The 19,591-nt window shown below is 49.1% G+C and overlaps 2 protein-coding genes across 6 annotated transcripts in view; one reads left to right on the top strand and one right to left on the bottom strand.

The window, feature by feature from the left end:
- Window positions 1-4,892, top strand: part of CLK3 (CDC like kinase 3) — a 33,480-nt gene extending 28,588 nt beyond the window's left edge. For both annotated transcript variants that reach the window (XM_006753724.2, XM_006753723.2), the window contains 8 exons: window positions 236-352; window positions 1,026-1,192; window positions 2,363-2,457; window positions 2,549-2,678; window positions 2,929-3,011; window positions 3,437-3,516; window positions 3,733-3,823; window positions 4,409-4,892. In XM_006753724.2, the coding sequence (XP_006753787.1) occupies window positions 236-352; window positions 1,026-1,192; window positions 2,363-2,457; window positions 2,549-2,678; window positions 2,929-3,011; window positions 3,437-3,516; window positions 3,733-3,823; window positions 4,409-4,585 (940 nt within the window). In that variant the 3' untranslated portion in view covers window positions 4,586-4,892. The remainder of the gene's footprint in view (window positions 1-235; window positions 353-1,025; window positions 1,193-2,362; window positions 2,458-2,548; window positions 2,679-2,928; window positions 3,012-3,436; window positions 3,517-3,732; window positions 3,824-4,408) is intronic.
- A 339-nt stretch (window positions 4,893-5,231) lies between these two features.
- The window catches only part of EDC3 (enhancer of mRNA decapping 3), a 125,732-nt gene continuing 111,372 nt past the window's right edge, over window positions 5,232-19,591 (bottom strand). For all 4 annotated transcript variants that reach the window (XM_006753718.2, XM_006753721.2, XM_006753719.2 and 1 more), the window contains 3 exons: window positions 17,317-17,470; window positions 13,266-13,483; window positions 5,232-7,516 (listed from right to left, as the gene is read on the bottom strand). In XM_006753718.2, coding sequence (XP_006753781.1) covers window positions 7,182-7,516; window positions 13,266-13,483; window positions 17,317-17,470 — 707 coding nt within the window. In that variant the 3' untranslated portion in view covers window positions 5,232-7,181. The remainder of the gene's footprint in view (window positions 7,517-13,265; window positions 13,484-17,316; window positions 17,471-19,591) is intronic.

Genomic DNA, 19,591 nt, shown 5'->3' with positions numbered 1-19,591 from the left:
CTGGGAGGTAGCTGAGACCATAAAAGCCTAAGGTGCTAGAGGAGCGTGCTGTTAGGAGAGTAGAGGTCTGATGTTGCACGGGACAGGCTGGGCGTCAGTTGTCTGTTCTCCTCAGGATAGGCCCTGTCTCTTTAGTACTGGGTGGTGTCTGCCAAGAGTTGCTGGGTTGGTGTGGAAGGTGGGGAAGAGCTGGGCAGCTTTTCATGAGAACCTCTGCTTCCTTCCCCGGTGCCAGAGGGAAGTCTCAAGTTGCCCTGAAGATCATTCGCAACGTGGGCAAGTACCGGGAGGCTGCCCGACTAGAAATCAATGTTCTCAAAAAAATCAAGGAAAAGGACAAAGAGAACAAGTTGTGAGTGTCAGCAAGGAGTGAGGAAAGCATCCTCTCTAACCCTAATTCCCTGGACCCTTCTGGGGCTGAGCAATAGTATCCTCTCACTTGGTTGGCATCATAACTTCTCTGTGCATTCAGAACTAGGGGAGTTGGGTAAGTGATTCTTGCTGGAAGGAGCCTTTGGATTCCAGCCCAGGTGTTACCACAAAGAGTTCTGAAGCAGGCCTCTCAGCCCTGCATTTGTGGGCCTTACTGAGCATTAGACAAGATATAAGCTGGAAGCTGGGGCTCACATAATCAGACACCCAAAGGAGAGCCACCTTTGGCAAACAGACTCAGGAATTTCCATTGAGAGAGTTGAAAAAGGCACTGCTAGTCCTGTGGAGTATCCTGGCATCATTCTTTCTTGGAGATGCAGGGATTATGCCCAATATCTTATGTAGGTAGGCAGGAGACCTCAAATCAAAATGTCCCCCTAGCCCATCCCCCTCATAGCATTAAGTTTAGTTCTTGCTCAGAGCTGATCTGGGTGATGGCTGGTGGGAGATGTACTCTTCCTGTTAACTGGTTCTCTTTGTGTATCTGCACAGTGGCCTGGGAGGGAGTGGGGACTGACTTCATCTGAGGGAAGGGGTGGGGCAGCCAGCCCCCTCAGCACAGAGCCTGAGCCCCATCCATCTTTCTCCCCTAGCTTGTGCGTCTTGATGTCTGACTGGTTTAATTTCCACGGTCACATGTGCATCGCCTTTGAGCTCCTGGGCAAGAACACCTTTGAGTTCCTGAAGGAGAATAATTTCCAGCCTTACCCCCTACCACATGTCCGGCACATGGCCTACCAGCTCTGCCACGCCCTTAGATGTAAGTATCTACACTCAAATGGAGCATGAGGTAGCTACATGCCTGGCAGGAAAATCACCTGGTGGTCTTGCTCTTCCCCATTCACTCGGGCACACTGCTAACCATTCTGCTGAGCCTGGGACATATCAGGGCCCCTTTGACTGAAAGGCATTTAGGTATGAGTCTGTAGGTGGAGAGGTCCTCTAGGGGCCTTTTCAGCCAGTCTCTGCCCACAAACACTCAGGAGGAAAGAAAGAGCTGCTCTAGAATTTTCCTAGCTACCAATCCTGTTCCCACCTTCCTGCAAAGGATGAAAAGGTCCAGGTGACCTGGGAGATCCACCCACAGCTCCTGCCCACATGGACACTACTATTTCCCATCTGCCTAGTTTGTTGACCGCAACCAGCATTGCAGAATTTGTGGTGGTTGGAACAGGACAGGAGGTAGATAGACCTAGAACAGGGACTGTGTAGATGGAGGGGATGGTGAAGAGCACTCCAAGCAAGGCAAGTAGCTCAGTGGTGGCTTGGATCTAGCACATGGTGACACTCTCTCGTGAAAAAGGGCCCGTGTTGGGGAGAGATGGGCCACACTGCTCTGAGGGTCTTGAGTGCCAGATGGGAGCTGGAGTCTGAAGTGCTGGGATAGGGTTTGGTGGGATAGGGATTGGAGGAAAAAGGAAGATTCCCTGCTTAGGGCTAGGGATGAGAAGAGGCAAGGCTGGCTTCATGGATGTTACTGAATTTGGTTTAATACTCTGTTGCCACCAGCTTGACACCTAATTTGTTAATAAAGGGACCTGCATTTTCACGCAGCAGCCTCCGCAAAGGATGTAGCTAGTGCTGGGGAGAGGGAACTACCCCAAGGCTGATGCTGTAGCTTTGGTGAGAGACCAGGCTGAGGAGGACTGGTCCCTGCAGGGAGAGGTGGAAGGAGATGTTTTGAATTGAAAGCCCCCCCGCCCCCATCTTCTCAAGCATTCGAACCCTCCAAGACCCCAAGCACAGAGAATCTTTGAGAGGGAAGCCAGTTTGGAGGCAGAGCTGTGTCTGTTCCCTCAGCCCACTGCTGAGGTAATGGTGTGAGGGTCTCTGGCAGACTGGCTTTGGAGGATGGATCTGGCCTAGAGCTGGCAGGAGCCAGAGAAGCCCAGGTTCTCAGCCCGCTTCCCCCTCTCTCCTGCCTCTCCAGTTCTACATGAGAACCAACTGACCCACACAGACTTGAAGCCAGAGAACATCCTGTTTGTGAATTCTGAGTTTGAAACGCTCTACAATGAGCACAAGGTATTGATCGGGAGAGGGTGAGGCCCCACTGCAGAGCGAGGTTACCCCTTAGGACAGAGTTCTGATCTGGCTCTCCTTCCTTGCCTCTCAGAGCTGTGAGGAGAAGTCAGTGAAGAACACCAGCATCCGAGTTGCTGACTTCGGCAGTGCTACCTTTGACCATGAGCATCACACAACCATTGTGGCCACTCGTCATTACCGCCCACCTGAGGTGATCCTTGGTGAGTGGCTATACAGCCCCCAACCCAGATAAAATGGGCTCTTGCTAGGAGGGAATGAACAGAGGCAACGGTGTGCCTGCCTGCCTGCCGCCCACTGGCAAGCAGCCACTATGGTTGTCAACTTGGCCTGGCAGAGAAAGGGACCTGTACTGGGGTTTGGGCAAGAGTCCTGTCAACCAGTGTGGCAGCTGCCTTGTGACCTCTAGGGTGAGAGCACAGAGCCTCATAGCTTCTCCATTTTGGCTTTCAGAGCTGGGCTGGGCACAGCCCTGTGACGTCTGGAGCATTGGCTGCATTCTCTTCGAGTACTACCGGGGCTTCACACTTTTCCAGGTAAGGCCCCTCCCACACTGCCCTGCTACCCTGGGTGCTCATACTTTAGCAGGCCACAGGGGCCTGGTGTGGGAAGACCATCCGAGACCCACCAGGATTGAGAGTCATAGATGCTCAGAGAAAGGAAGAGGTCAGGATAGCTGAAGCACTCAGGGAGTCTTAAGCTCAGCCATCAAGGATGAAGGGTAGGGGCTCAAAGAGTGAATATTTGAGGCATGAGGCACAGCATAAGTGAGGGTGTGGAGATGGGCTGGGGCAGTTTGCGTTCTTGGGAGAGAGCGAGAAACATGGCCTTATCTTTGGCAAATGGTAGCAGGCTGCTGCAAGGCCACAGAAACTGGGAAGGCACTTTTTTGTCTCTTGTCCTCCCTGAGGGGCTGAGGCTTGTACTGAACCCTGCTTGCTCTATCCCTGACCCTCCATAGACCCACGAAAACCGAGAGCATTTGGTGATGATGGAGAAGATCTTAGGGCCCATCCCATCACACATGATCCACCGTACCAGGTAAGGACCCCTGGCCCATAGATCTTTCCCATCTTGCTTGTGGGTCAAAAAGCTACTGCACAGTCTTTGCAGAAGATGCTGTGGCTCACCCAGGCTCATAGCTTTCCCTGTATGCTCCTCCGAGTGACCTGACAAACCTGCTGCCCTGCTAGGTCAGACCAGGACTCCTCACACACCCACACCCACAAACGATTCCCTCTGTTCCTTCCCTTTCAGGAAGCAGAAATATTTTTACAAAGGGGGCCTGGTTTGGGATGAGAACAGCTCTGATGGCCGGTATGTGAAGGAGAACTGCAAACCTCTGAAGGTCAGTTTCTGGCTTCCCCCAGCTCAACTCATGCCAAGGCACTGGGCACACATATAGCAGAGAGACAGGCCAGGCAGCTAAAGGCTGCCCCTTTGCCTGGCACAATGAGAGGCTGCTGGGTGGTGGCAATGGGGCTTCTTTCAAATTGCTCCAGAGGGGTTCTTAGCCTACCCCTTCCCAACAGGGTGGCTATGAATGTAATTGGGGAACACCAGAAGAGCCAAGTATCAGAGACCGTGCTACTTCCAGCCCCCCTCTTCTCTCAATTTTGGGAAGAGCTAGGCAGGACTGAGGTGAGGGGGAGGGAAGACTAGACATGACCAGGAAGCCTGTCAACTGCATTTGGTGCATTGACAGGTGATTTCTACCTACCTGTCAGGACTTTGCATGTGTGGGCAGAGGCACCAAACCAGCAAAACAGCCTGACAAGTTCAGAGCAAAATGCTTTAACAGGCATAAAAGAATGGAGCCACTCACTGTCCAAGAGGGCAGTCAGTCCTCCAGGAGGCATCAGTGCCTCAACTCATGCAGCAAGGCTTGCCACGCCCCTGCCATCACACTGAGATACCTTATGTCCCTGAGCAGAGTTACATGCTCCAAGACTCCCTGGAGCACGTGCAGCTGTTTGACCTGATGAGGAGGATGTTAGAGTTTGACCCTGCCCAGCGCATCACACTGGCGGAGGCCCTGCTGCACCCCTTCTTTGCTGGCCTCACCCCTGAGGAGCGGTCCTTCCACACCAGCCACAACCCCAGCTTATGACTGGCACAGGCCACTACATGAGGAGATGGAACTGGGCTGCCTGGCCCTCTTTCTCCAACTTCTAACCACCGGGCCCCAGGGCCAGAGCCACCCAATGAACAGTGCAATGTGAAGGAAGGCAGGTGCCTGCAAGGGCGGAGACATGCCCAGCTGCCAGAAAGCACAGATTTGACCCAAGCTATTTATATGTTGTAAAGTTATAATAAAGTGTTTCTTACTGTTTGTAACCCCTGGTACCAGTGCGTCGTCTCCAGGCTCCTTGCCTTCTCCCTTCCCCATCTTATTAATAAAGTCTTTCTTAGCAGTTCAGCTTGTGGAGAGCTAAGTATGAACTGGGCCAGGCACAGGACCAACCAGTGAAAAGACCAGAAGCTGGGGTGTTCCTTTGGGCCCAAAGGGGCAATTTTAGCCTTTAGCCTGCTGCACATAGGTCCTGCCTTGCACCTGTTTCCCACTGGCCTTTATATAAAGGACTTTACTGGGAAAGACCTGCTGTAATTCACCAGGGGGCATCTAGTTTTACTGGCTGTATGTGCCCCAAAACTATGGCTTATGAAGGCTGTCAAGCATGGGACAAAGCGGGCTCCTAGGGCTTCGGTGGCAGTACCTCCCTGCAGCCTATAGAGCAGAACTTACCAGAGCACAGGACTGTGTCATTCAGCTTTATTTTAGGGCTGGTTTTTGGTCCCCCAAGAACTACTTGAATGAATCTTGACTACCTGATTGGGGCCCCTTGGGGACTGGGCACTGTGGGCAGGATGCCTCTGACTGGGAAATGCCCAGCTGAGGGCACAGTGCCAACAGGGGAGAAAAAAGAGGCTTGACCATAAATTCCCAGTGGCCCCTCAAGGCCATTCCCCCTAGGCCACAGCAATTTACCAGAGCAAGCTCTTTTGGGCCAGGGTTGTCCTAGCTCATTTTCCACTGTACCCAGTCAAGGGACCTAACCACAGTAATAGGCAGCCAGAACTGCTTAGTGATTGCTTACTAAAATGCCTGTAATCCAGCACAGATTGTGGCCCTGTGACTAAAAAGAGGGCCCAATCTTGGGAGCTGCTTGGTCCTGAGAGTGAGCAGAGGCCAAGGGAAGATACACAGCACAGGGCTGACAATCTGTCCTCCCACTGCTGGAAACAATTGAACATTTGTGGAAGGATGGGAGGAAGAGGGACCAGCCCTCTCTGCCCTGCCTCATTTGTTCCTGGCTATGCTCCTATAGGAAAGTGATAAGCAGCCTGAAACCAGTGCCTGCCTGTGTCCATGATCCTTGGTGAGCTTTCCCACTCACCCCTTTAATCAGACTGGGTAGGCACAAAACATAAGGCAGTCTGAAGCCCTGAGAAAGGCATTAAAGCACAAGTCTTTTGCAAGGACTGCTGCCAGGAACTCCAGGGCATGGCTCCTATCAGCCCCCAGGGCCTAGGCAGGCGAAGGTAGGGCAAACATGTCAAACTCAAGGCCAGCAGGCTGCATGCCTCATTTAAGCCATCCGTGAGTTTGATATGCTTGGTAGGGGCTTAGTGCCTTAGGATCTGAGCAACAGTGTGTTTCTATGGCTGAGCCCCATCAGCTAGCTTACCCAGAACTGGCCTCATTTTGGCATCTCAGATAAGGCTCTGGTCCCAAGCCTATTCAGACTGGACAACCAAAAAGGGTTCCAACAAGGGAGGGACATGTGCCCTGCTCTTGGATGATAGCTACAGGGGGAAAAACAGGGCTATGTATATGCTGGCAAAGAGGTGGCCTAGGACAGAAGCACCAGGGAGCCTCTACTGGCTCAGCACCAGGGGCCTTGCCTCAGACTAAGCAGATGCTCACCCTACCCTCCCCCCACAGCTAGAGAGGGTACGGGGTTAGGGAGCACTGCTGGCAAGATGGGCATTGTGGTTCTACAGTAACATAACCTTATATTACCTGCAATGATGCCACCCTTTTCCTTGCCTCTCAGAGTGGTTTAGAAAGGAGGAAGGACCCTTGGGGGAAAATCCCAGCATAAAACTTTATCAGCTAAGGAGAAAGGGTAAAAAGCCCTCAAATCTACTTGTGGGGTTTAGGGGAGGCCTCACAGCCCTCAAAACGAATGGGGAGTGCAACTCTGTCCTTTAGTGGATAGCTGCAGTGCAGTCAGCTGTACATGATCAGAGAGGAGACAAAGCCACCAGCTCTGAAATAGAGGAAGTACAGGCCCCCAAACAGGACCTACCCAACCCTGCAAGTCGTTCTCCCAGGCCCAGTGGCTGTAAACCTGAAACACAGTTTGTAAGCTGCCTATGGTCTGTAAACAAAGCCCGACCTGGCCATGCAGGGGACCGAGTGTAGAAATGCCTGGAGCCATTGCACACTCAGCCTGCCACCTGACTCACACACCCAGTGGGAAAGCCTTTCCTGGCGAAGGGCAGGTGACAGGTCAGCTTTAAATACATGTTCTCAAAAGAAAAAATATATATGATTTGTCCTCTCACAGAAGAAACAAACCCAAAAGAGAAAATTTTAACAATAAGGTCCATGAAGCTTCACATCCTCTTAAGGCATTCGTTGTCTAGTTCAATGTCAGGAGCAGCAGGGGACTACTGGGTCCAGCCTGTCCAGAGTCCTTCTAGGCAGAGTGTAGTGGGATTACAAACTTGCAGCCAAAGGGTGAGTGGTAGTTGATCCCCACCTCCTGGAATACCTGCTGGGGAATGCCAATGTCGCACAAATAGACGCGTCCCGCATGCTCTCCTAGTGGGAGAGGCAGGCCCAGAGCCAGTGACCACTTGGCATCAATGCCCTGTTCGACTTCATGCACTGGAGGATCTATGCTGAGTACTGGTGCCCGGTTCTGGTTGGCCCAAGCCACAGCTGCCTTGTACCAGGGCTGATCCCGCAAGAAGGCGTTCTCAGGACAATCCAGACAGTTGATCACCAGGTCCACGGGACTAGTGGGCAGATCTGCAGGTGGAAAAAAATACCATCTGAAAATCCCTCTAAGCCAGCGGTTCTCAACCTGTGGGTCGCGACCCCTTTGGCAGTCGAACGACCCTTTCACAGGGGTCACCTAAGACCATCATTACGATTCATAACAGTAGCAACATTACAGTTATGAAGTAGCAACGAAAATAATTTTATGGTTGGGTCACAACATGAGGAACTGTATTTAAAGGGCCAGAAGGTTGAGAACCACTGCTCTAAGCAGAGAACCTAGGTTGGGAGTAGAATCCAGGTGGCCCTTCAAGTGTCTTGTTCAGACACTACTTCAATGCCTCTCCATAGGCCAACCTTCTAAGGCTGGGCCAGGCCTGAGGTCCGGCAAGTTCCAAGGCTTGGTGGGATGGAAGCTAGAGACCAACAGCATGTCAGCAAGATGGACCACTCTCCTCATGGAACTCACAGGCTGAAGCACAGTTCTGCTGGGTGTGCAGACCTGACTAACTTCCTGGGAATATTATGAGCTCTAGGAAGGTGGGGTCTACTGCCAAGTCAGCACTCACAGGGAGGCCCTGACTGCCATTTGCTGACTGGCCCTAGAAATGAGCAGGCAAGAGCATGCTCACTTACTCTACTCTGGGCTGGCCTACTCACCCTGCTAGAGCCACCTGATCTAGCTAGTCTCTTCACTAGTCTCATGGAAATGGGTCTTCCTTGCAGCCCAACTTAAGAATGGGGAGGGAACCTATCACTTCTCCCAGGCATTTACAAAGGCTTCTCTGCTATAACCAGGCCTCTGGGACAGTATACTAGTAAGAACAGATGTTTTAGTAAGCATGTAACTCTTGACCAAGGTAAGAGGTTAAACTGTGAATAGCAGAAATCAGACCAAACTCAAGGGTTGGCATCCTCAGGCTTGCACAATTGGGACAGCGGTTCTCAACCCGTGGGTTGCGAACAATGAAAATACATCCTGCATATCAGATATTTACATTACGATTTATAACATTAGCGAAATTACAGTTATGCAGTAGCAACAAAAATAATTTTATGGTTGGGGGTCACCACAACATGAGGACCTGTATTAAAGGGTCGCGGCATTAGGAAGGTTGAGAACCACTGCGTTAGGGCAACCAGAGAAAGAACTGCCTGGAATGGGCATCATGTTACAGATTATAAGAAGGGGAACTCATACCAAGCCCCCTTCCCAGCTCTCAGCCTAAAGTAATGACTTTTTATAAAGAGACCTTTGGCTTCCTTACTTAGGACAGGGCACCATAGGTCTGAGTGCCCAGAGGCCTGAAAGTTAAGAAACTGGCTCAAGCTCTGGCCCCAACTTGCCATCTGACCCCTGGCAAAGCCCTTTCTGTGGGCCACATTTGTTCTCTCCACTTTTCCCACTTAAACTCGCTCTGATAAGATTTTACCCCCGCTACTCCACTTGAAACTGCTCTTCCACACTGCTAAATCCAGTGGTCAATTCTCATTCTTTAGACTACCTAGAATATCATACTCACCTCTGTTCACTTGTATTTCAGGTACCAGACTCTCCTAGTTTCCCTTCTCCTTCACTGATCACTCCTTCTCTGGTCTCTAACTCCTTAACTTGTAAACAAAGAAAATAGTCTAACAACTTCTCTATCTACTCTCTCTTCCTAGGAGATACCTTATCCAGACTCATAATGGCTTTAAATACCACATACACACTTATAACTCCAGAGTTGATCCCTTCACTAAACTCCAGACTCTTATTTACATATATAAATTTCCACCAGTTTATCTAGTGGCACCTCTGAGCTTCTGCTCTTCCCCCAAAAACCTCGTCCCTCAAGTCTTCCGATTTCAGTGATGGCACCTCCATCATTCCAGTTACTTAGGCTGAAGACCTTGGAGTCACTCATTTAAAAAAAACAAAACTCTTCATTGTTGAGAGTATTACAGATGTTCCCCTTTCCCTCCCCATCGTCCGCCTCCAACACGATCCAGTCCCGCCCCAGGCCCTCACCACCCTATTTATCGTGTGTGTCCAATATGAATTCTTTGGTTAATCTCTTCCTCCCCTCTCCCCTTAGAGATTCATCAGTGTGTTCCAAGTTTCCATGCCTCTGGTTCCATTTTATTCACTAGTTCATTTTGTTCATTGGATTCCTTGTTCATTTGTTCTGAGTTTTAGATTAAAATTACTGATATATGTTTATTGCCATTTTTTTGTTTGTTTTTAATCCTTTTTTCTTCTTCTTCTTCAAGACCCTTTAACATTTCATGTAATGCTGGTTTGGTGGTGATGAACTCCTGTAAGCCTTTTCTTGTCTGTGAAGCTCTTTATCTTTATCTGACCCTCAATTCTAAATGAAAGCTTTGCTGGGTAATCTTGGTTGTAGGTCCTTGCTATTCATTACCTTGAGTATTTCTTGCCACTCCCTTCTGGTCTGCAAAGTTTCTGCTGAAAAATCAGCTGACAGTCGTATGGGTGCTCCCTTGTAGGTAAGTGACTGCTTTTCTCTTGCTGCTTTTAAGATTCTTTGTCTTTAACCCTTGGCATTTTAATTATGACTAGAGGCCCAGTGCATGAAATTCATGCACGGAGGGGGTGGGGTTCCTTCAGCCCAGCCTGCACCTACTCCAATCGGGGACCTATCGGGGTAAGTCCAACCGCTGGTTTAGGCCCGATATGTGGGATCAGGCCTAAACCGGCAGTTGGACACCCCTCTCACAAACTGGGACCTCTGGCTCCTAACCACTAACCTGCCTGTTTTTTTTCCGGTCAGTGTCAAAAGCTCTGCCTCCTAGGCAGCCATTGGCTCCTCACAGTTGACCCAGATTTGGTTCTGATTGGTCAGTTTCTATGCCAATCAGCGTCTCTGGGCCTATCAACGGGGCCTGATCAGAAAGGCCAGGCTAATCAGCAGCCCTGGTGGAGGCCTGGAGAGAAATGGAGGCAGGGCTGTTGGCCGGGCTGGGAGAGAAAGAGAAGCAAGTACTGATCAATAGTTGCCACAGAGGCTACAGGTCAGACCCTGCCTTTCTCTGCAGGCCTCTCTCTGGGCCTGATCCACAGCTCCCTAGGCCAGTGGTCGGCAAACTGTGGCTTGCAAGCCACATGTGGCTCTTTGGCCCCTTGAGTGTGGCCATGAAGTTTCAATCGCACTGTACATGTGCACCTGCATGTGGTATTTTGTGGAAGAGCCACACTCAAGGGGCCGCAGTTTGCCGACCACTGCCCTAGGCAGTCAGTGCTGGGTCGGGGCGCCTGCAGTGGCCCCAGTCTGGGTTGCCATGGCAACCCAGCACTGACTTCTGGTCTGGTCGGTTGTAATGGTTGTTAGGACCCTGGCTCTTTATTATATAGATGTGTCTCCGTGTGGGCCCCTTTGGGTTCCTCTTGTTTGGAACTCTCTGAGCTTCCTGGATATGTAAGTCTATTTCTTTCTCCAGGTAGGGGAAGTTTTCTGTCATTTCTTCAAATAGGTTTTCAATATCTTGCTCTCTTTTTCTCTGGCACCCCCATAATTCAAATGTTGGGACGCTTGCAGTTGTCCCAGAGGCTCCTTACACTATCTTCATATTTTAGGATTCTTTTTCCTTTTTGCTCTTCTGATTGAGTGTTTATGCTTCCTCATATTCCAAATCATTGATTTGATTCTCAAAATCATCTACTGATGAAGCCCTGTAAATTATTCTTGATTTCTGACTGGACTTTTTTTGTCTTTGACATTCTTATTAAGATCCTTGAATGTCTCACTAAGTTCCCCGAAGCTCTTTGAGTCCCCTGAAGATCTCATTAGGATCCTTGAGTAACCTTATAACCATGGTTTTGAACTCTGTATCTAGTAGTTTGTTTGCTTCCATTTCTTTCATTTGTAACATGTTTTTCTCTGAATTTTGGGAGCTTCTATATGTTTGTTTCTATGTATTAGGTAGAGCTGCTACGTTTCCTGAAATTGGTAGTGTGGCCTTGTGTAGTAGGCGTCATGTAGAGCCCAGTGGCTCAGCCTCCCCAGTCACCTGAGCTGGGCACTCTAGGTGTGCCCCTGGGTGGCTGTGTGCACAGTCTTGTTGTAGTTGAGCCTTGACTGCTATTGGCGTCACTGGGAGAAACTGACCTCCAGGCCAATCGGCCGTGAGGACCAGCTGCAACTACAGTGGGAGAGCTGCTGTGCAGGAAACACCCCTATGGAGTAGGACTTGCTTCAGTGGGGCTTTGGTGCTCACTGAGTCTGCTCCTTGAGTATGTCTCTTGTGGATGTGTAGAGTTGTAATCTGATACGGTCTGAAGCTGTCCACTAGGCGCACTGACTCTAGGGCCTCCAGAGAAGTGCAAAGTCAGCCTCTACCTTGGGCCACCCAGCAGGAGCTACAGAGAGATCTACAGATGGCTGGTATTTTGTATTGGGCTAGGAAGTGCTCAGGCGAGGCCCAGCTGTGAAGCAAGGCAGGCTGCTGCTAGTGCCAGGCCTGGAGCCACTGATTGAGAGGTATGGGGCACACTGAGGCCAGCTGCTGCTTATTTAATTTTAGAAAAGTCTGAAGCCTGAGCCAGGACAACCTGTTCATATGGAAAAGCCACTGCAAACAGTTTGGGTGAGGCAAGGTCGCAGGGAATGGGTGGGATGAACAGCATGGGCCAGGTTGATGGAGACTCAGATATGGTGATGCCTTTGGCACTGTGGTGGGGAGGTAGGTCTCAGCAAAGGAACAATGGCCTCTGCCAGCACTTCTGTCTGGAAGAAAGCTGCCCCCCAATTCTTGTGATGCCACACAATTTAGTTCCTCCCCGTATGTCCCTGGATTCTTTCAAGCCGCTGCCCTAGCACTGGAGCTCAAGAGGGAATGAGTAAGTTTGTGCACCAGCCCTTTAAGAGGAACTGCCTGGGATTCCAGCAGCCTCCGTTTCACTCAGCCACAATGCCTGCTGGTTTTTACAGCCTGAAGTTATAGAGACTTCTCTTCCCAGGACTGGTATCCTGGGCGGAGTGGTCTGGTGTGGGGCTGGGACCATTTGCTCCTCACGGGAGGGCCTCTGTGGCCAACATATCCCTCCTGGTTAAAAACATGCCACACGTGGGTGTTGGACTACACTATTCCATGCCTCCACCCCTCCTACCAATCTCAATGTACTTTCTTTAATTCCCTGGTTGTAGGAACTCCATTCAGCCAGATTTCAGGTGATTCTGAATGATGGTTGTTATGTGATTTAGTTAATTTTGATGTGGACCCTGAGCTGGGTTATACCTTTCTTCTATTTATTCCTCCAGTGACTTTCTATCTGACCCTAGTAAAAGTTCAAACCCCTACAGTGATCCATCCATAGGCTCTTGTCGACCTGACGTGGAAATATCTATGTCTGTTACTCCTTACCCAACACTCTCTTCTCTGCTTTATTTGTTTCCAAAATACTACAAAAAATGTTACTTATTCATCTGTCCTAACCAGAATGTTAAGCTCCATGGAAGCATGGATTTAAGAAAAACAAAAAAATAAGAACTATTGCCTTATCCCTACTGTCAGGAACAGTGCCTGCTCCATTAATATTTTTGAAATGAATAAATGGGTCAACAGCTCTCTATCTGAGTTTGGGACAAGGAGGGTGAAGGGATGGGAAGTAGGCAAGTCAACACCAAAGTAGTTCCCATTTGTACTATGACTCCTTACAATAGGCAGAGCAGCCTATACACATGGTGTTTTTCCACCTGTCGCCACTGGGCAGTACAACCAGACCATCAAACTACTGAGGAGGGAGGCAGCCTCAGCCCAGCCTTGTGTAAGTGCTCACCTTTGAGACTAGACACTTGTTGGCCTTGGGTCTTGCTGAAGAGAGACAACTCATTGGTGATGGACTCGAGCATCTTGACAAAGTTGGGCAGGAAGAGGATCACCTGGACATCATGGTTGGCTAGGTGCCTTCCACAGCTGATACCCTGAGCCCCTTTCACATGCGGCCCACATAGCAAAGCTACTGTAGGCCTCTGGTGAACATTTTTGGGATTCAACCTGGAACAGAAGTAAAGACGCATTCTCAATTGCAGACCTGGCAATCCCTTGCACCCTAAACCAAGCGAGTACCTTGGCACCTGTTGCTCTCAGAGCTCCTGATGCTCTCAGGTTGCAGAGGTCTACAGCATGTTCCATACCCCATTGTCAGTCACTTCATCTGCTGGATCTTCTCACTAGGTAGTTCATCCAGATCTTGTTCCATAGAACACTGTTTTCTTACAAAGAACATTTACTGTTCTCACAGTGTGAACCTATTAGGTCCAAAATCTGCTTAACCTCAGCAGCCTTCTTTACTTTTCTTCCCCAACATGCCTGCCCCACTGCAGTAAGTCTGGTCTCATCATTCTCTCCTGCACTCGTAAAGCTCTTTCTTGATTCTGCTCAAACTGTGTTCCCTGGCCAGAAAGCCCACCTTTTCTTTGAGATCCAGCTCAAGGCTCACCTTTTCCAGGATTACTCTGGCTCAGCTTCTAAGAAACTCACAGTAAGCACCAGACGGATAGTTCTAAATCGGTTACCAGTCCACGTTCTCTCTACTGAGCTTCCAGTAAGCATTAATAAGGGCAACTTTGTAGATACTAATAGGATCAACTTCATAGGATGCTGTGTGGGTCAGTTCTGAGAACAGAGCCCAACGCACAAAAAGTGCTCCTAAATGTTGGCACTATCATAGTACTGGTCATAGAGGAGGCAGCAAGCTAGGGGCTTTCCAGCCTCCTAGGCTGGCAATTGACTTGGACACCCACTTCCTGATGACATCACTTTCAGTTTCCTCTCAGGTCTCAGAGAAGCCACAGGTAAGGTTGGAGGATTAGCCCTGGAGCTGTGCCCAACCCAAAGCAGTACAGTCTGCCTCCAGGGCAGGAAGGTAGGGGGAATGTACAGAAACAGGCTTAGGTCCCTGCATGGGGTGGAGCAGTGACAGTTACTTACTGGTCTCCCAAAGGGAGGAAGTTGACAGTGCTGTCAAACCAAAGAGGAAATCCCTACCCTCCAAATAAATTTGGGGGAATATCATTCATTTCTTCTACTTTATTTGCATCTTCAGACAGACACTGCATACTTCTGGCATATGACTCACCTATGTCTTTTTCCTAAATGGACTCTCCCTCTCACAGAGGCATCCCCCATCAGAGGACTCAAAGCAGACCATGGTACCAATACACACAATAGTAGGGAGCAGAGCACAGGCACTGGAAACAGATCTATCTATATTGGACACCTGGCTCCATGTATGAGCAGGGTCACATGGGCAAGTCTTTTGGCTCTAGCTCTCTGAGCCTTAGTTAGCTCATCTTAGAACTCTAGACTACTACTTACCGTTGAGGTGAAGTTATGAGTATCCAATTCACTGCTGTTGTGAAAGCACAGTGAAAAAGTCGCTCTAGCCGGTTTGGCTCAGTGGATAGAGTATCAGCCCATGGACTGAAGGGTCCCAGGTTCAATTTTGGTCAAGGGCACGTACCTCAGTTGTAGGCTCCATCCTGGCCTTGGTTGGGTACGTGCAGGAGACAACCAATTGATGTGTCTCCCTCGCATCAATGTTTCTCTGTCTCTCCCCCACCCCCTTCTACTCTCTCTAAAAATCAATGGAAAAATATCCTTGGGTGAGGATTAACAACAATAACAACAACGAAAAATACATGGTCCTTGACATACATGAAAATGCTTACCAAGTGGTAATCTTTCTCAAAGGAAAACCAGCAAATGCTGCAAAGGACAGGAGACAGTCCTTCTGAGAGTTCAGATAGGCACAAGGTCAGCCAGCTCCAAGAAGCTGGCTTGAGAGTATAACTACTATTTCTGGGAAGCCACTTAATGGCCTCAAATATTCCTAGGAAGAACTTATTCCAGGAGCTGCCCCAATGGCCACTTTGGGGAAGGTGCGGCAGTCACAAGAACCGAGGGCCTGGTACTCCATCAGAGGGTAGCTTGCACTATTTCCTTCCTTGGGGACGGGTGTGTGTGTGTGTGTGTGTGTGTAGGCGGGGGTGAGGAACAGGGTCTCTGTTGCCTCTTTGCTGCACAGGAGAGGCCAGAAATCCAACATGATAGAGAAACAAGCCTAAATCAAGGACAAGGAGGAATAAACACACCTATAGGACAAGGTGAGTGGAAGAGCAAGAAGGGGAAACCTCATGTCCAGATTGGTTCACTTTAGACTCCTTTCTCCCACAAGGTTGCCACTGTCCTCTTTATTGAGGACACAAATCCAGCAGACACTTCTCAACTCTAATTTTGCTTGGTATCTCAGCAGTACCAATGTTGACCATTCCTTTATTCTTCAAACACTATTTCTTGGGTTCTGAAGCACTATCCTCTTAATTTCCTTAACTCTCTTTCAGCCATTTTGGAAGGCTCCTCACCTAACTATGCCTTTGGTGCTGATGTTTCCCAGAATTCCACCCTAAGCCCATCCTTTCTTTATGCTCTCCTTATAGGACCTCCTCTATGCTATACTATTTATGAGCTGATGACCTCCAGATCTCTATCTTCTGCTCAGGCTGTCTTTTAAACCACAGATCCAGACTGCTAATAGTCTGTTTGGCTATTTCACAAGCCTCTCAAACCGAACCTACCCAAAACAAGATCCACCATCTCTTCCAAACTTGCTCTTCTCACATTTTCTATCATAGTGAATGTTATCACCATCCAACAAGATATCCATGTTGGAAAGCTTAAAGTTCAGTGACTACAGACTCTCCACTTTCCATCACCTCCCACATCCATTCAATGGCCCTGCCCTGTTGATTTTATCCGTAAAAAAAAAAAAAAAAATCCTCCACCTATCTCCCCTTCTCTGATCTCTACTTCCCTGGTTGAGGCCACTATCATTTAGCCCCTGGCTCAGTTTTCTGTTACAGTTTGCTAACTGGTCTCAATGTCTCCAGTCTTGCCTCCACTTAATCCACTCAGCCAAAGTCATCTTTGTAAAACCCAAGACTATTCATGTCACATCCCTACTAAAATTCCTTCAGCAGCTCCCTACTGCTCAGTCGCACCAAGCCCTATTTTCCAGCCATACGTAATGACTTACAGCTCCCCTCACCTCCCATGGTCTCTCAATTCTCTCTGCTCTTGGCACATGCTACTCCATAGATCTAGACAACTTTTCTCCTTCTTGCTGTCCCTGTTAAATGGCCCTTCCTCTGTAGGACTCAGCCTGGATGCCTTGCTCTAGGAAGGGTGATTGGCTTCTTCCTGGAGTAGGAAAAAGGTGGCTTGCTGGAGAATCTTCTTTTACCTCTACCACAGCATAGTACTTTTGGGGGGCCCCATTAAGCTACTAGAGGGCAGAAGCAGTGTTTTCTCCTCTGTATCCCTAGTCCTAGCACAAGGCTAGTACATTGTATCAGTAAATGTCCACAAATAAAATTAAGCACTGCTCCTGATACATAAACCAAAATGATAGGTGCAAAGATAACAAATTCCAGCTCTCTCACCCAACTGTCAAGGTGGTTTTGGAAGTTCTCAGGTATGAAACTCAGGATTGATTTGTACCCCAGCCCCTTTGAATGACAAGTGCCAAAGGCTGGATCTCTGAAGGTTCTTAGAAGGCAGGCCTCTGGTAGTCATCATCATTCTCAAAGCCAGCTCTTATCAGGAAAGAAAGTCAAAGTGTGGCTTTCTGGGAGAAAAATGAGGACTCACAAGAGAGGGATTAGAGAAATAAACAAAAACCTCCAGCATTCAGGAAAGTTACTCCATAAAGGCATTCCTATTACACAAGCAGCAACTATCTATGAATGCCTCTTGTGGAGGCTCTGTGGTGGGGCCCAAGAGAGCAGCATCAACTCACACTCATCCCCCGCCAATCTAGAGGCATTTACCTGTTGGGTCCTCCAAGTAGAGTCAGTGCCATCTGACTGGCGCACACGCCTGTCATCTCCAGTCTCCGCTCCAGAGTCAACCCATGCTTTTCAGCCACAGACAACAGCTTTTTATGTAGCTCATAGGAAACACTTGGGACAACCAAGCCAGAGTCTGCAGTTCAAAAGGAGGTGTGGAGAGAAAAGGGCAGTGATTACAGGAAATCAGGTTCACAAATGCGTGTACTCAATCCAGAATTTTGTGAAAGCCAGGACTTTTAGACAGATCTTCCCTGACCCATCTGCCTCATCTGAGACTGAGACATGCTATGCAGCCCCAGAGGCTCAGGCAGTAGATGGGAAACTGAGAAACAGCTTGTTCAGGTTACCACAGAGCAGGGTTTGTGAAGCTTTGATCAAAAAGATTAAATCCAGTAAGATATATTAGGTACTACCAAGAAAAGGCCAGCATAGAGTACATAATAGCAATCTATGAACCACATTAGAAGAGAACATGCTTGTCCCAAAGTGGGATAAAAGCTGTCCTGGCAGTGAGGTTTTTCTTACAAGCAAACCCCTTATCCTTCCCCAGAAGGGGAATAAACATGACCTAACCCTCCTGATCCTCTGGTCCCATTATTCAATTTCAAGGCAGGATGACTTGTTCACCCCATCTACTCCCCACTTCTTCCTTGTCCTCTCTTCCACTTACCCTCCTCTTTGTAAAAAATTTCAATTAGCAACTTGTTTTCTCAAAGAATTTGTCATTTTCTGCCTATATGGGTTGAATGTGACCCAATAATCATACCGCAGGTAAAGAGTATATGGAAAATAACCTAGTGCTTGCTTTAGACTACTCAGAAGAATCTTGAACATTTTATTACCCTAAATAAAGAGAACTCTATAACGGTTAGAGAGACTCACAGTCACTGCAAGTAGTTGGTTTTAAAAGGCCAAAGTCTGCAGCAGCTGATACTCTTTTTTAAAAAATATTTTTTATTGATTTTTTACAGAGAAGAAGGGAGAGGGAGAGAGAGTTATAAACATCGATGAGAGAGAAACATCTATCAGCTGCCTCCTGCACACTCCCTACTGGGGATGTGCCCGCAACCAAGGTACATGCCCTTGATCAGAATCGAACCTGGGGCCCTTGAGTCCGCAGGCCGATACTCTTGAAGTCTATCTGTAATAATAAGAGTAATATGCTAATTAGACCCAGACAGCCAGACGACATTCCAGATGTCCTTCCAGACGACCTTCCAGACGAAGCCAGGGCTGTGAGGGCTGAGGCAAGCCACTGTGGCTGTGAGGGCTGAGCCCCTTGAATGAATTTTGTGCATCAGGCCTCTAGTCTATCTATACTAATAATAGATGAATATGCAAATTGTCCAGGACACTGTCACAGTAACAGTAATGACCAAACAGCAGGCTGCATGGGACGACCAGGAGGGAGGTTAGTTAGTGGGGGACGACCAAATGACTGAACAGCAGGCTGTGTGGGGCGACCAGGCTGGGTTAGGGGGTGATCAGGCTGGCAGGCAGAAGTGGTTAGGGGCAATCAGGGAGGCAGGCAGGCAGGTGAACAGTTAGGAGCCAGCGGTCCAGGATTGTGAGAGGGATGTCCGACTGCCAGTTTAGGCCTGATCCTCAGGATCCAAGGGGTCCCGGATTGGAGAGGGTGCAGGCTAGGCTGAGGGGACCCCATCCCTCACACAAATTTTGTGCACCGGGCTTCTAGTATCTACACTAATGAAAGACAAACACACAAACTGACCGTACCTTCACCACACCTTAAGCCACGCCCACCAGCCAATCAGAGTGACTATATGCAAATTAACCCAACCAAGATGGTGGCCGGCGGCCAAGAGCTGGAGCAAGCAGGAGGCTTGGTTGCCCCAATGATGAAAGAAGCCAAGCTTCCCGCCTGCTGTGGCCCACCTCTGAGCTCCACTCAAAGCAACAAAGTTTCAATGATAGCAGAAAAATAAACCCCAGATACCTGCTTTCGGCTGGCCGTGGCCATGGAGCTGGAGCGAGTAGGAGGCTGGGTTGCCCCTGGTGATGAATGAAGCCAAGCTTCCCTCCCGCCTGCCCAGGCCAGCTCTGAGCTCCTCTTAAGGGTACAAAGTTTCAATTATAGAAGGTAAATAAATCCCAGAATAAAAAAAAGAAGAAAAGAAAAAAAGGAGAGGCTGGGAGTTTCCGTCGCCTGGGGGCTTGGCCAGCCTGAAAACGGCCCTCAGCCCCTCACCCAGGCTGGCCAAGCACCCCAGTGGGGACCCCCACCCTGAAGTGA

The sequence above is a fragment of the Myotis davidii genome, unplaced genomic scaffold (genome assembly GCF_000327345.1).
Source record: "Myotis davidii unplaced genomic scaffold, ASM32734v1 scaffold992, whole genome shotgun sequence".
Lineage (NCBI taxonomy): Eukaryota > Metazoa > Chordata > Mammalia > Chiroptera > Vespertilionidae > Myotis > Myotis davidii.
This window is presented reverse-complemented; position numbering and strand designations above follow the sequence as displayed.